At 43.9% G+C, this 14451-nt stretch overlaps 4 protein-coding genes across 7 annotated transcripts; 2 read left to right on the top strand and 2 right to left on the bottom strand.

Moving 5' to 3' along the window:
- Window positions 1-87: 87 nt before the first annotated feature.
- On the bottom strand, window positions 88-3039 carry LOC113205894 (bifunctional phosphoribosylaminoimidazole carboxylase/phosphoribosylaminoimidazole succinocarboxamide synthetase). The gene is made up of 8 exons (XM_026421683.2): window positions 2871-3039; window positions 2257-2460; window positions 2006-2184; window positions 1440-1644; window positions 986-1182; window positions 757-907; window positions 526-684; window positions 88-456 (listed from the first exon to the last, which is right to left on the bottom strand). The coding sequence occupies exons 1-8, from the start codon at window positions 2884-2886 to the stop codon at window positions 290-292; spliced, it is 1278 nt and encodes a 425-aa protein (XP_026277468.1). The 5' UTR covers window positions 2887-3039; the 3' UTR covers window positions 88-289.
- Window positions 3040-3291: 252 nt separating this feature from the next.
- Window positions 3292-9025, top strand: LOC113205887 (amidophosphoribosyltransferase). Its single transcript, XM_026421671.2, has 9 exons — window positions 3292-3569; window positions 6379-6623; window positions 6701-6822; window positions 7006-7154; window positions 7230-7485; window positions 7576-7800; window positions 7873-8000; window positions 8105-8447; window positions 8532-9025. Exons 2-9 carry the CDS (start codon window positions 6382-6384, stop codon window positions 8669-8671), a joined length of 1605 nt encoding a protein of 534 aa, XP_026277456.1. The 5' UTR covers window positions 3292-3569; window positions 6379-6381; the 3' UTR covers window positions 8672-9025.
- Window positions 9026-9035: 10 nt separating this feature from the next.
- On the bottom strand, window positions 9036-10979 carry LOC113205891 (uncharacterized). 4 transcript variants are annotated; one of them, XR_003303390.2, is made up of 6 exons: window positions 10841-10979; window positions 10530-10699; window positions 9629-10438; window positions 9361-9546; window positions 9162-9262; window positions 9036-9084 (listed from the first exon to the last, which is right to left on the bottom strand). XR_003303390.2 is itself a non-coding variant. In XM_026421677.2 (5 exons), exons 3-5 carry the CDS (start codon window positions 10418-10420, stop codon window positions 9218-9220), a joined length of 1023 nt encoding a protein of 340 aa, XP_026277462.1. In that variant the 5' UTR covers window positions 10421-10438; window positions 10530-10699; window positions 10841-10979; the 3' UTR covers window positions 9036-9217. The 4 variants fall into 4 exon arrangements, 3 of the variants coding, with proteins under 3 accessions (XP_026277462.1, XP_026277464.1, XP_026277463.1); XM_026421677.2 differs by having other exon boundaries at window positions 9036-9262; XM_026421679.2 differs by having other exon boundaries at window positions 9036-9262; window positions 10849-10929.
- Window positions 10976-14045, top strand: LOC113205889 (sorting and assembly machinery component 50 homolog). The gene is made up of 11 exons (XM_026421674.2): window positions 10976-11126; window positions 11612-11713; window positions 11798-11839; window positions 11920-12021; window positions 12134-12250; window positions 12351-12565; window positions 12638-12743; window positions 12845-13114; window positions 13271-13432; window positions 13522-13645; window positions 13737-14045. Exons 1-11 carry the CDS (start codon window positions 11106-11108, stop codon window positions 13922-13924), a joined length of 1449 nt encoding a protein of 482 aa, XP_026277459.1. The 5' UTR covers window positions 10976-11105; the 3' UTR covers window positions 13925-14045.
- Window positions 14046-14451: the final 406 nt, after the last annotated feature.

Genomic DNA, 14451 nt, shown 5'->3' with positions numbered 1-14451 from the left:
CATTATTATTTGCATTCAGTAGGCCAACAAACAAATCATGTACCTGATACTGAAAATGAGCAGGGTTGAGACTGAATTGAAAACGAATTAAGAACAATGAAGTGTTTTTTAATAGAGCTTATAATTTAAACAAGTGGCGTGTAGCAATCGAATTAAAATATTTTTGCAGGTACAAAGTTAAATTTCATTTTCCAAGTATTTCATAAAAGAACTGATAAATCTGAGTTACATTAAGAATGTTGTGAAATATGATAATGGTGTGGGGTTCCATGTGGATGAACTTTACTTCTTACAGAACCAAGTCACGCATCTTCTTGTCGGCTACTTTCAGAGACACAAAGTTGTTAAGTTGCTTCACCCGAAGACGAGACCAGATGACAATGTCATGGAGAGCATGAATTTGTGCAGCTGCAAGGGCTGCAGCTTCAGGGTATACAACTGTGGTACATCCAAGACCTGGAAGAACTCAAGGGGTAAGTAACTGACAACAGATAAATATGAAAATAGTTAACGAATCTATTTTACCTGATGGAACGTTGAGGGATGACCAAACATCTTGGGTGACATTATCAGACCTGACAGGAGGGCAGTTGATGACTGGATAAGTTGTGTTGCCTGACAACACTGGTCCTAGCCCGTTGCTTCGTCCAGCAACAGCAATGAAGACAACTTTAACTCCAGAGCCTGAAACAAATCGGACAAGCAATTAAAGTTTGCTTCTTACCAGTCAGAAAAAAATCTATTGGAATAACATACCTTCATAATCAGCAACAATGCGGAGTGTTTCTTCTGTTCCCTTGTGAGCTGACGAAACTCTTAGTTGGCAAGGTACACCAAGATCTTTGCAGCACTTTGCAATCTTCTTGCAGTGTTCATCATCTGAAGGGGAGCCCATGAGAACAACAACCTGGAGATAAAATTAATGAATTATTAAGGAACTTTACATTAATTACATTAATTTAATTAAAGTTTCTGAAATGCTTACTAAGCAATTAGGTGTCGGGGCAAGGTGTTCCAACTGTTCAGCCACCCATTCAAAATTACGCTTGACAGTGTCCAAATCAGCCTGAGTGACGGTAGAAAGGTTGCGATAAACCTGCTTGTCCTTCATCAGGCGCTTGTCTCCAGATGGCCAAAGTCGCCATGAATCACTGTCAATGATGTCAGAAACCAAAATTTCTCCTGCAAAATTTAAATTGAAGAACGACTTAAGTTGAAAAGAGAACAATCAAACCAGAGCTCTGCAATTTCAACAGACCGAGCCACGGTCGGTACCGACCGGCTGCAAGGTGAGAGGTGAGGAGGGGCAATAGCCAGGAAGCTCCTCTCCTCACCTCTCACCGTGCAGCCGGTCGGTACCGACCGCGGCCCGGTCGGCTCGGTCGGTCGAAGATGCGATTTTGCAAAGCTCTGAATCAAACCAAAGACAAAATACATACCATTAGAATCAACTCCAAATTCAATCTTCATGTCAATAAGCGCACAGCCTCTGGCAGCCCAGGCTTTCTCCAAGACCTCGAAAACAACCAAAGTCATTCTTCGCATAATGTCAACTTCATCTTGGCCGATGAGACGCCCATTAAGCTTGAATTTGGCTGCAATAATCTGAGCTTCAGACCATTGAGGATCATGATTAGCATCATCCTGTAACAAGAGAGATTTTAAAATAGGATTTGCTACCAGCTGCCTTTGCTGATAACAACACAAACACGAACTCTGACCTCAAGAGATCAGACTGACTACGTCATCATGTTACACAGCAACAAGTTTCATAACTGTATGAGTAAAGGGGAAGGCCACATCTAATCTATTTCATCAGCCCTTGGAAATAAATATTTGCTGATTTGTCAAAGAAGTTTTAAAATTGACTGATACAGTTATTTGTTACATCACTCATTTGATCATTTTCTCTCAAATTTAGGGACATGATGATGCAATTCTATTTATGTGCCAGAGTGTTATCATCTGTGCATTTCTAATTTTAAGTCATTGCAAAAATAATTACCTTGAAAAAGGTTTCTTGGCAAGGAGGGTTGAAACGATATCCTTCTTCTACACCAGGGTGCCTTTTCAGGAATGATCCTGTGGCCAACCTTCGGGTAACCCACTCAATAGGTACCATATCACACTTACGGCCAACGAAGGCAGTTTCTCCTGCCACCTTCACAAAGGCAGTCTTCAGGCCTGAAGCAAAAACCAGCATTGTTAACTTGACATACTGAAGAAAGGTATTACGTAATTAAATCAAATACTAACCCGCTGCATTCAGGATTTCAAAAACCTTAGCATTGGTGCGATTTGAAATGGCAGCTTTGCCAGCAAGGTCATGTGCCTTCACACCATCTCCAGCTGTAATCCTGTCCTTGCTTTGAAGGAATGCAAGGCCAGGTTGGTCGGGGAGATCATACACTCTCTTGGTCTTTCCCTCGATAATAAGGGCTCCAAGTTTGTAGCCTTCCACTGGAGAGCAATGAAAAAGACGATTAATTCTAGTTCTTCCTGTTTAGGTTTACATGTTTACATCATTATAAATTGTATATGCAAATTTTAAATTGTATGCAAATTTTTAGCAGTTGGCAGGAAACGATTCTCCTCTCATCACTCATGACTGCACTTAATTTCCATCTAGTCTGAAGGCCGATAAACAGCACCATTTGATAGGTGATCAGGGCGCCCTTGGGATCGTCGGCTCAAGCCCCGATCAACAGGTGACGCCAGACCACACGACCTCCATGGCGCCAAACCGCGGCCGGGAGCGGCACGCCTAGCGGCACGCGTAGCGCGTAGGTTATACCGAGCATTATGTAAGAGTAAAAAGCGCAAGGAAGAATGCGGATAGAACGCAGGGACTAAATATAGAAGACACTCGCCTGTTGTGCCCGACATGTTGTCTGGAGACGTCCGCCTGGGAGAGTGTGCGAGGGTGGCCCGTTTGCCGGCGACTGGCTCGTCCAGGCTGCACGCAGCTGACTTGTTGTGCTCCAAGCGGTCCCCTCAGCTGCTGGCTGGCTGCGTCCGAGGGCGCCTCTTGTCTCTGTCGCTCGCAGGGCCGGGCCCGAGGCGCGCTCCTGAAGCCTTTCCCGGACGCAGCCGCCCGCGGCCCTCAGCCAATCGCAGCCGAGATTGCGGCAACCTCCTGCCACCTCCACCACCACGACGACGACGGCAACCCCTTGACGCGCACCGCCCCACCTCCCACGCCTCATCCCGGATCGGGTCCCCGTCGAGGCGTCGAGGCCCTAAGGATCCCGGGGGAGGCGGGGCAGAGGAGGACGAGGCCAAGGAGGCCACGCTCACAGGGTCAAAGGCCATCGCCGACAAACCCCACGCAGGCGCGAGCGCGGGCGCTACGCGGGCGCGGCGGCCGAGGATGGCCTCTCCGAGCGCGGCGGCGCTCAGTTCCCCTCCGGCCGAGCTTGGACATTATCGGCGTGCGTTGTAGTGTCGGCGGTGACCAGTGTGACCACCAGGGTGACCACCCAGGACCCAGGCTCAGCGAACATCGGGTTGAATCGGATCCGACGTAGACTCGCAAGGTTGTGCGCGCGACGAGGACAAGAATATCAGAGGTAAGTACGATATGCTCAAGACGTGCTCGAACGAACCGCGAGGGGTGTGAGTGGCCGTGGCACGTGGACGGGGCCGTGAGAGTGGGACCAACTCCACTAGGGAGAAGTATCGGGCCTGGACCAAAGCGTTTCTGTACATGCGTCCCAATAGTGTTGATGCGGGTATGCCATACGGCAACTGGAGCGCACATTCGAAGAAGCAACCGGTAAAGCAGTGTCTTTGTCGACACGCTACCTGGAAGTACCTAGCCGCAGCAGGGCGTTAGGTTTCGACAGCAAGCAGCGGAGCGCCTGCCCGGGGAAGCCCTCCATCAGGTTGGCACGGTCCACAACGTCGTGCACAGGGATAGTCGTCGCTCTGCCCGCTTCAACGTTGTGCCGGACATCCGATCGCGACCACGGAGGTACCAACCCCAGCGAGTCGGATAATAGCCGAGGGAGTGCGGGGAGTCGTGCCATGCACGCAGTTTGCCCCTCTTGGGTGTGTGCGCAAACATGTTCTGGTACCTGGACGTGGAGGTGTCGGATAAATAAGGGCTCAGAATTAGTTTTGAAGATAGTTGTGCTCCATGGCGCTCGGGGTCGGACGGGTCAAGAACCTCTCGGTCCCTTCCCTGGACATTTCCACCCTTCCCTCCGTGCGAACGGGAGCGGCGGGGGGACGCACAAACCTCGCCGTTCTTATCTGCTTGCGTCTTTGATAAGATGAAAGGGGGGGAAGGGAGGCGCAGGAAGGGTTCTTTGCGCAGAGCAAGGGGTGAAAATAGCGCACGGGCGTGTATACTCCGGGTTCAGCAAAACAAGGGCTTGTTTGCGGATGAGTGTGGCGAGTACTCATTTTGGCGCAGGCGGCGGGCGCGGCGTGGCTCTGCAGGCCCGGGCCGGAGCCCCTGTGTTGCTGGGGGTAGGCCGCGCGCCCGACACGGCTGTGGGCGGGTTGCCTACCCCTCCCCTCTCGCCAGCGGGGCGGATCCGCACCCCTATCGCTCCCCTTGTCAGAGACACCACTCTCGTCGGTTACGCTGCCTTAAACTCAGCTTCATTAAACCTCAGCATCGTCAAAACATTCCCAACGACTAAGTGTCTACAAAAAAACAGAGCGATGCGAAAAATTTTCCCGGCGGAGGAGCAGGCAGCGGTATACATGGCAAGCTGATGCAACAACGTTGCCTTGAAAGGAAAAGGAGAAAAAAATAAAACCCCAGGGGCAGCCTATATCGTGTCGAAACAGAAAAGGCGCGCGTTCTCTGTCGGGTGTAGTTTCCACTGGCAGTGATAGTGTCTGGTAGTTCTAATTAACGCGTAAGACACGCATGGCACGTCGGCCTGTCACATGATAAGCCAGCGCCCTGTCAAGGCGTTTCGCAAATTTAGTATGAGGCCACATCAAGGCAAGCGAATGGGGAGTCTATCAGAAACTTTCAATGGGGGGAGAGTATAGATTTCAGAGCGGTCTGATTATGTACAACTATGCGCGCTGCTGGTGACGCAGACCCCCCGCAACGAAACGAGTACCCCCTGCACGTACTACAATGTCGCTATACTCCGTGGGGCTGTACTAAAGACGTTTTCTCAGAGACCCAATATTTTCATTATTAAAACAAAAAAAATAGTTGAACTGTAGACGCGGACACCTGTGTCCTTGTTTCGGATCTCGCGCCGCGCCGTCGTCGTCGGCTGAACCGCGAGGCAGCATCAGATCAAATGAGGGCGGGTGTGCTGCACAGGTCGGAGGTCGGGGAACGTATCGGCGCTCATCGAACAAGTAGCCTACTATCGGAGCGAGGCTGGGCGCCGAGCCCTCCGCCCGCACGGTAGGGGGCGATCTTATTACCACGTGACCTAATGGAGGGGAGTGGAAATATTCTGGGGTCCCAAAAGTATCAGGTCTATCAGTCCATAGCGACCCCGTGATATATGTACCCCGGGGTACAAATATCATTGGGTATCTCTGGACTCTAATGATGGTCCTGATACCTGCCCATAATATTTGCACCCCCTCCCCTTCAAGTGACGTAGCCCACGCATTTCTCGGCGTTCGGCCAGATCTCTGCCCGTTGGGCGATAGGGAAAGGGCTCCCTTTGTGGGTCAGCCGCGCGGTCCATGACAATGTTTTCCCCACACGGGTGGTAAATAATATAGTTACGCCATAACGCCCTCGCAAGCGAGCGGCCGATAAAACGGAATAACAAAAAGAAAAACTGTGACAATACTCGCAGCTAAAGGAAAATAAAACAAAAACAAAGGGGGAAAACAACATCGCGCGCTCTCTGTCGAGTTGATTTTTAAAATGTGTACATAACGGGTGATGCCCACGTCCAGAAAATTGCCGCAATCGACTGTTGTTGGTCATCAGCTTGTTGGGGGCACCACGCCCCGCCCCGCCCGCCGGCGATAAGCTGAGAGCCGCAACGGGGTCTGCGACAACCTCCCTCAGCGCAGCACCCGCCTGCCCCGCCCCGCCCCGCCCGGGGCGCGCCCGCTCAGGCGACTGCCTCTGCATGCAACCTATGACACCACCACCACCCCGCCCCCTGAAGTAATTAAGTACTTGTTTGTGGCGTGGCGCCAAAGCGGGGGTTATTTTTCCGTGAAAGGAATCGGTGACCCCGGCAACTGAGCCCGCCCCTCGCCCTCTGCCGACCGGGGGGAGGGGGGGGGGGCACTTGTGACCATCAGCATATGTTCCCCGGGAAGCACCCTCCCCGAGGCGGAGGATTCGGAGATGATTCGCGAATGGCATTTTCGACGTGGCCATCGATGTTCCCGCCTTATTTGTGCGATTGTGATGATGATGACCCATTTCAGGAGATGGCAGCGACCGGGGCCGCGGCCAGGGAGGACGTCGAGGACGTCCTGGAAGGCGTCGCCGAGGACCAGACTCCAGACTCCGGCCAGGTAGTGGCGGCGGCGGCGGCGGCCGGGCGCGGCCAGGTGCTGACCGGCCTGACGCACGAGTGCGGTGTCTTCGGCTGCATCGCCACGGGACCCTGGCCTACCCAGATCGACGTCGCGCAGGTCGTATGCCTCGGCCTCGTGGCGCTCCAACACAGGTATGCAGCTTCGAAACACTGACACCTTGGTGTTTGTAACGTGATAGTCATGAACGTCGTGTTGCTTATGTTTTCAGGGGGCAGGAAAGTGCTGGCATAGTGACAAGCCAGGGGAATAGCACAAAGCACTTCAATGTCCACAAGGGCATGGGGATGATCTCAAATGTGTTCAATGACGACGCCATGAAAAAGCTCAAAGGTGAGGTGCTTTTGGTCTTCCCTTCTCTCTATTATCAAAATTAAGTGACCAAAGATAGGGACCATTCAAAATGTTGCTGGAGATACTGGGCGCTGTTCCCTTCTTTCGTCAGCAGAACAACCATAGTCACCGACACATTTTCTCTACTTACTAACCCCAACATCTGTGGAATGCTTAATGCAGGTAATCTTGGTATCGGCCACACACGGTATTCAACATCAGCTGCATCAGAGGAAGTCAACTGCCAACCTTTTGTTGTTCACACTGCCCATGGAGCATTGGCTGTTGCTCACAATGGAGAGCTTGTAAATTGTGAAAAGCTGCGTCGTAAGGTGAGTAAAAATCAGGAGAAATTCCAAAAATCTAGATTTAAATTGCATCCGTTTTCACCACAACCTTTTTTTCAGGTATTAAGTCGAGGAGTGGGACTTTCAACTCATTCTGATAGTGAACTTATTACCCAGGCACTTTGCCTAAGTCCTCCTGAAGGGGAAGGGGACACCCCAGACTGGCCTGCTCGCATCAAACATTTAATGTCTCTTACTCCACTCTCGTATTCTCTTGTGATCATGGAAAAGGACAGAATTTTTGGTGTTCGAGATCCATATGGAAATCGCCCATTGTGTTTAGGAAAAATTGTTCCAGTAGTGAAGAGTAAAGATGGCAAGTCAACTTATAATATTAATGAAGCACAATAATCTTGTTTAGGTTTACAGGATTTTAACTATAGTAATTTTTTATTTTTTTTCACAGATGACAATGAACAAGAGCCAGAGGGATGGGTCATATCATCTGAATCTTGTGGATTTTTATCAATTGGTGCACGATATGTTCGAGAGGTTCTGCCTGGTGAGATTGTAGAGTTGACTCGAAAAGGAGTCAAAACAATAACAATTGTGGAGAGACCTGACAACAAACCACAAGCATTTTGCATTTTTGAATACGTCTATTTTGCTCGTTCTGATAGTATTTTTGAAGGTAGGAAATCAAAAGTCACTACCTGAGTTTCAATAATAAAGAAAGGATTGAGATCTATTGACATTTTAACAGGGCAAATGGTGTATTCTGTACGCATGCAATGTGGAAGAATGCTAGCAAGGGAGTCCATAATAGATGCAGACATTGTGAGTTCTGTACCAGAATCTGGAACTGCAGCTGCTCATGGTTTTGCAAGAGAGGTAATTAACACCCTGGAACTTAATTCATTTCAGACTGATTTTCCAAATAATTTACTCAATGATGAAAGGTATTATATGGTATATGTTATCTTCTTACTTTTCAGTCTGGAATACAGTTTGCTGAAGTTCTCTGCAAAAATCGTTACGTCGGTCGTACTTTTATCCAACCCAACACAAGGCTGCGTCAACTAGGTGTAGCCAAAAAATTTGGAGCCATTTCAGAAAATGTTACAGGAAAAAAAATAATATTGATAGATGACTCAATAGTCAGAGGAAACACAATTGGACCAATTATTAAATTACTGCGAGATGCTGGGGCCAAGGAAGTTCACATCAGAGTTGCCTCCCCCCCACTAAAGTATCCATGCTATATGGGAATAAACATACCAACAAGAGAAGAACTAATAGGAAATAAACTTGACCCTGTTAAACTAGCTAAATATGTTGGTTAGTATACATCTGTATTACTTTCTATCTTATTTACACTCTGCCCACTTTGTATAAATAAATTGCACTACTTCTTTATTACAGGGGCAAATAGCTTGGCCTATTTATCTATTGATGGACTTGTGAGTGCCGTTCGACATGGTATAAAAATAAAGGATGAGAGTCAAATTGGTCATTGTGCAGCTTGTCTCACAGGGGAATACCCTGAGAGTATTGACTGGTAGAGTACAATCAAGACTATTTACAACTAATGTAAATATGTAAGATACGTGTAGAAAAGCAATTTGCAATCACTTAATAAGAAATATAAGTATTTTCCCTAAAATATGTAACTGTGTAAAAACAACAAAAACCTACGATATTATAGCAAATTTGTCTAAATTCATAGTTTACAAGACTCTTTGTTTTCGGATAGAATTTAATTGACAAGCCTGGATTGACTGATGTGGTATAGGGAATTCTCATTTCGTTGTAAAGAATAATAATATTTCCAAAAGAGGAGTTTAGGCCAATCATAGCTAACTCGATCTTTCATTAATCCATCAATCAATTGTAATAAAGATATTTATAAGAAACAAGACCAAGAAATTAATTTTCCCAAATCCAACTTATTTTTTAAAAAAAACAACAGGAAAACCTTAAAAAAAGAGGAAAACATTTTCTAGAGAAGATTTGGCAATGCTGGAATTTGGAATACAATCTACTTCTACTTACTTCCTTCTATCATTGATGATCAAAGGCAAATGTAACAGTTGAAAATAATTGCTGCTTCAAGGAGGAACTTCAACAATTGCCATAGGAACCATAGCTGCACCCTTCACAAAGCAAAAAAAAAAAAAAAAAAAAAAAGTGATGTCAGAAAGCATTCAGGGTAAAGAAAATAATTTGAATTTGACTTCTCCCAGCTACTTACATCTTCATCTTGTTCTTTTGGTTTGACAAAGATACGGGACATGACCAACGATTTTTGAGTTTTGCTGTGGTAGTTTAATGTTGAAGGAGGGTTTTTAGTGAATACTGGATCACCAGATGATGCACTGGGATTTTCTTCAAAGAATACAGCGGTTCCAATAGTGTCACTCCAATTCCCTTGAAAGACCTTCAGGAGACAGAAGTATAACACATAAATATTCTAGGTCACAATACGAAGAATCACCTCCAGAGCTGACTGTCAATCATACCTGATTTCCAAGCTGAAGAACAGGTTTATCTGAATCAATGCCAATAATTTTAAATGGAGTATGAGATTGTAAAAGATCACTATCTAATTTAGTATCAAACTGCATGTAAACTAGTATCTCCTCCTCTTCAATATTCTCGTCAACCTCATCTTCATCTTCATCTTCTTCATCTGAATGGCTAGCATCAGTAGAAGGACTTGCCTCAGACTGAGAGGCATAATTGAAGAATGACCTAAGAGCTGAATTAAGTGCAGGGGTTGGCAAAGATGTTTGGGTAATTAGCTGTTTAGATCCTCCAGGATTGTTTTGAGACATGAAATGAGAAGGTACTGATGGTTTATCTAAGGAACTAGCAGAAGTTGGTGCAAGACGATCCACTGCCGATGCTTTTGCAAAAGATGCAATCTTCACAGTAGGATTTTTTTTTGGTGAGGCTGCAGTCTTTGTACTTCTAGGTGTGGAGCGACCCATAATTTGTACTTTAGAGGAAGAGAATGTCTGCTTTGAAGATGGTTTAGAAGAACTGGGTACAGATAGTGGAGTTTTAAAATGTGCTGTCGATCCCATTGTTTTCTTCTCCGTAATTCTTGTGCTTTGGCTGTCTTTTGGTTCATTGTGAGGTTGGTCGTTAGTTGAAAGACGATTTGCAGGCAAGGAAAATGGACTGTCCGCTACAAATGATGTTGATGGCTCACAGTAGTTAGGTTCAGGAGAAACATGTCCTGATATCTCCATTTTATCAGGATTTGAATGCACATGATCATCATCAAGTGATAAATTAAAAGATTCCATGGAAGACGCAGCAGACAACTGTAACATATTTTTTGAATCGTTGAAATTGTTAGAACTAGTTTGTTGTAGTTGTTGTTGTTGTATTTTTTGGGTTGATGAATATACTCACATGAGCAAACACAGATTTTCTGACAGGCTCCACCGATGTTTGAAGTAAAATTTAGTTGCAAGGAATAAGATGAAGTTGAAGTGTCAATATCATTAGTATTGACATACCAAACTGTCAGTCATTTGGGTATTCTCTTTTCCGGCAAATTGGAAGACTAACCTCCACTGCACCTAGAATGAAGTTGAAAATTCACCTCTTTAGAGAGACAAACAGACGAAGCGTGACGTCAAATAAGATCAGATTCAACAGAATTCCCTAAAAGAAATCATGTAGATTTAAGACAACGTTTTAAAAGGGCAAGAATTCATTACCTGTGTACCTTTGTTTACAAAAATGATCTTTGACACTATAGTTTACAGGCCTTCTAACATTCGAGAGCCTTGATCAAGTTCAAGTCAAGATTCCTCTTTTTCTCTTTATTTTTCTTTCGGGTCGGGTCGGTCGGTCAGATAAGGTTAGGGGGTTACGGTGGTGAGGGACAAATATTTGTTTGTATCGGCAGGAAATCGTTTCATTCAAAATTTGAAGTTTTACAGCATGTCATAAAACCGCTGATGGTCCCACATCCAAAAAACAATGGGAACTGTTCAGGCCAAGGTAACGTAAAATTTCATCATTAATCGTTATCGGTCGTTCCTCAGGATCACTTTTTAGACTTAAATCCTTTACTTTCACTGTCATTCCCTTGTCAAACGTTTATTTGGGACATCTCTGTAAGTAGATTCCTTTTACATCTATCACAAACCGTCCGCTTTGAAAGTTTTCATGTGAGATCAAGTGGGTTTGACTAAGATTGTGACTTAAAAATAGTTCTTTTTTTTCAAGTGTAGCTATTTCATGACTCAAAATTTTACAGCCAGCAACTGTACAGGTCACTCAATTTCAGCTTTGTTCATTTCCTTACCATTATTTTTAATAAAATCACAAAGGTGATTTATTTCATAGCGGGAACTATTTCTGCGTTCACATGGGTATTGCATATCTCATTTTTGTAATTTCATCAAATCACTTTGGGCAATTTAATATCTGCAATATGATTTCAATTTATTTATCGTGTTCATAATTTGCTTTTTACTGTCTAGGAAGCTCCAAGAAATCCCATAGACATTAGTGGATTAAACAATCGGAGATCTGAGAATTCTCCCAAAGCTGATAGTAAAAAAAATGCACCATCCAACAAGCAGGTACTTACTTAACTTTTGATCCTATGTGTGAATGCATTAAGCCCTCATTAAAGAAAACCTAATAGTAGTTTTGTTACCTTTTAGGCGCAACCTACATACCCTGCAGCAAAATTTAAAACTGTCAGGGTAACTGATACAAGAACCTAAGCATTCTAATGTTAATTATTGTTCCTTGACTTGCTGGCTAATTGTTTTCAATTTTTTAGGCACGTGTTGATAAGGTTAATATTGAGGGACTAAGTCGAACAAAGGATGACATCATCATAGAGAGTATACAGCCCCTGTTCTCTGCTGGTGATTTTGTTGAAGTAAGATGACTCCTCCAAACTTTCATATTAATAAATCTTCTTCACCTGTAAAACTTTTGTAGCTCTTAGCCAAATACCTCTTTCAGAAAATCTTATGAGCTTTTAATTTCAGGTACTTAAGCAGGCACATGAAATTCGAGAAAGATTAGTAGGCTTAGGGTGCTTCAATAATGTCCGGATCTATATTGATACCAGTTCAGGGAAAGCTGCAACCCCAGATGGTCTTGAGGTAGAATTCCTATATAAGACCAACCCACAAACATGAAAGCTAAAAATAAAATGAATTAAATTGTTATCTTTTATGAATTTTAAACTGTTTAATTTTGCAGGTAACTTTCCATGTGAGTGAGATGAGAAGATTAACAGGTGCCATTAATACATTATTTGGTAGCAATAATGAAGGGTCGGTTGCATTAAGTATGCGTCTTCCTAACTTGATGGGAAGAGGTGAACGTATTCAGGCCGAGTGTAGCTATGGCAATCGCCGAACTTCTAACTACAATTTTGGCTTTGTGAAACCATTGAGAGGTCGTTCTAATGCCTTGTGAGTGGTCATATTTAATTATGATTCAACTTGTTGTTTGTGGTCTACTTTACCAGTCTGATTTGATTTCAGCTTCACCACTTCAGTTTTTCAACATTTTACCGAACAACCTGCATCAGGATACAAGGAAATTGATCGTGGTCTTCTTTTTGATCTTGCTTTCACCTCAGCACCCTTGGTATTATAATTTTCTGAGAATTTCATCTCAACTAAATATCAACTTAATTTCACGCAAATCTTGATGGATCTTATCATTTTTTCTTTTTCTTTTCCTTTGAGGTCCGTCATAATTTGCAATGGGAGACAACATGGAGAGATCTATCCGTCCTAAACCGAACAACAGCTTTCGAAATTCGAGAAATGTCTGGTCCAAGTTTAAAGGGATCACTTCGCCACATACTTTCAGTTGATCGAAGAGATCAAGCAATCTTTCCCCGCAGTGGTACGCTATGGCGTATTACAACAGAATATGCTGGCATTGGAGGCAATGTAAACTTTTTGAAGAATGAAGCACAGTTTCAAGCCAACATTCCATTATCGAACGATGTGGTATAAAGTTTACTTTTATTAAAAAAATTATTGTTTCATAATTTATTTTTATTTATTTTATTAATTCTGTCAATTTAATTTTCTAAATAGTTAAGAAAAGATCAAATATCTTAAAATTTAACATGAACACCGTTTACATTATTGTTTCAATTTCAGGTATTTCAAGCAACCCTTCATGGTGGCATGTTGAAATCTATTGGAAACACCAAACCTCCTAGCTTATGTGACCACTTCTTTTTAGGTGGTCCTCTATCACTACGCGGGTTTGAATCCAGAGGCGTAGGCCCGCAAGCAGGGCGCAATGCTCTTGGGGCATCAGTAAGAGATCAAACTTAAATGTTTTTTTAATTTACTTTTGGATCTTTCTTGAGGGTTTATGTTTTCCTGGACATTGCTTCCTATTACAGACATACTGGGCAGGAGGCCTCCACTTGTATTCGCCTTTGCCTTTCATAAAGCCTGGTGGCTTTGCGGACTTGTTCCGAGCCCATCTGTTCCTGAATGCTGGCAATATTGGGAACTTTGAATTTAGTACGTATCACTTTGCAGTATTATTTTTTTTTTTTTTTTCAAATGCTGGTCTACTGGAGTGTCTTTCAAACTCCTTTCTTTTTCTGCACAGCTGATGACTATAATCATAATTTGGAGGTGCTGGGGCAGAACATGCGACTTGCATATGGTCTTGGTATTGCCATGAAATTAGGTGATATAGCCAGAGTAGAGTTGAATTACTGTTTACCACACATGTATCAACGCACAGATGCCATCAACAAAGGGTTGCAGTTTGGAATAGGATTTGATTTTCTGTGATACAATGTTTCATACTAGGTACATTGTATTCTCCTAGTCAATTGTTTGGCAATGCTTGTGCTGCAGTGTGCTGGCTGTTAATAAACAGTTCCTGGTTTCCTACCACATTTAGAAATTTAAATACTGTATTTATTCAATTCCAAACCACACCCTATTTCCGATTTGGAAACCTGAAAGATGGGGTGTGGCTTTGAACTGCCTGTTTAGTAATGGTTTTGACTTAGCCTTCCCTTAGACACCCCCTGTAAAGTTTGGGGATGCGGCTTACAATTGAGTAATTTGGTAAATCATCCTGTCAATGAAGTTGATGGGTTTTGAGTGATTATTATTTCCCTCAGATTTATGGTGACTCAAACTGAATGCGAGGGAAATTCTGTTTAAAACTGAAGTGCTGTAAAATAATTAAAATTTGTTTGAACTACAATTTGACATTTTACTATCTAGTGGAATAGGAGTAAACTCACACAAAAGAAAGAAGTCTTGCACTTTTTTTTTTTTTTTTAATCATAAGTTCAAAGTTTTTGATT

The sequence above is a fragment of the Frankliniella occidentalis genome, unplaced genomic scaffold (assembly GCF_000697945.3).
Source record: "Frankliniella occidentalis isolate FOCC.00 unplaced genomic scaffold, Focc_3.1 Scaffold88, whole genome shotgun sequence".
NCBI classification, from domain to species: domain Eukaryota; kingdom Metazoa; phylum Arthropoda; class Insecta; order Thysanoptera; family Thripidae; genus Frankliniella; species Frankliniella occidentalis.
This window is presented reverse-complemented; position numbering and strand designations above follow the sequence as displayed.

What these genes read in the sequence shown, in the direction of transcription:
- LOC113205894 (XM_026421683.2), bottom strand. An exon ending in TGAAATCCTGAATGCAGCGG is followed by an intron (nt 2,185 to 2,256) that starts GTTAGTATTTGA and finishes TTTTTGCTTCAG; the next exon opens with GCCTGAAGACTGCCTTTGTG. An exon ending in GCCAAGAAACCTTTTTCAAG is followed by an intron (nt 1,645 to 2,005) that starts GTAATTATTTTT and finishes CTCTTGTTACAG; the next exon opens with GATGATGCTAATCATGATCC.
- LOC113205887 (XM_026421671.2), top strand. Translation starts at nt 6,382, where the DNA reads ATGGCAGCGACCGGGGCCGCGGCCAGGGAGGACGTCGAGGACGTCCTG. An exon ending in CGCCATGAAAAAGCTCAAAG is followed by an intron (nt 6,823 to 7,005) that starts GTGAGGTGCTTT and finishes TGCTTAATGCAG; the next exon opens with GTAATCTTGGTATCGGCCAC. An exon ending in GTGAAAAGCTGCGTCGTAAG is followed by an intron (nt 7,155 to 7,229) that starts GTGAGTAAAAAT and finishes CCTTTTTTTCAG; the next exon opens with GTATTAAGTCGAGGAGTGGG.
- LOC113205891 (XM_026421677.2), bottom strand. Translation starts at nt 10,420, where the DNA reads ATGGAATCTTTTAATTTATCACTTGATGATGATCATGTGCATTCAAAT. An exon ending in TTCTTCAGCTTGGAAATCAG is followed by an intron (nt 9,547 to 9,628) that starts GTATGATTGACA and finishes TGTCTCCTGAAG; the next exon opens with GTCTTTCAAGGGAATTGGAG. An exon ending in CAAAAGAACAAGATGAAGAT is followed by an intron (nt 9,263 to 9,360) that starts GTAAGTAGCTGG and finishes TGCTTTGTGAAG; the next exon opens with GGTGCAGCTATGGTTCCTAT.
- LOC113205889 (XM_026421674.2), top strand. Translation starts at nt 11,106, where the DNA reads ATGGGAACTGTTCAGGCCAAG. An exon ending in TGGGAACTGTTCAGGCCAAG is followed by an intron (nt 11,127 to 11,611) that starts GTAACGTAAAAT and finishes TTTACTGTCTAG; the next exon opens with GAAGCTCCAAGAAATCCCAT. An exon ending in ATGCACCATCCAACAAGCAG is followed by an intron (nt 11,714 to 11,797) that starts GTACTTACTTAA and finishes GTTACCTTTTAG; the next exon opens with GCGCAACCTACATACCCTGC.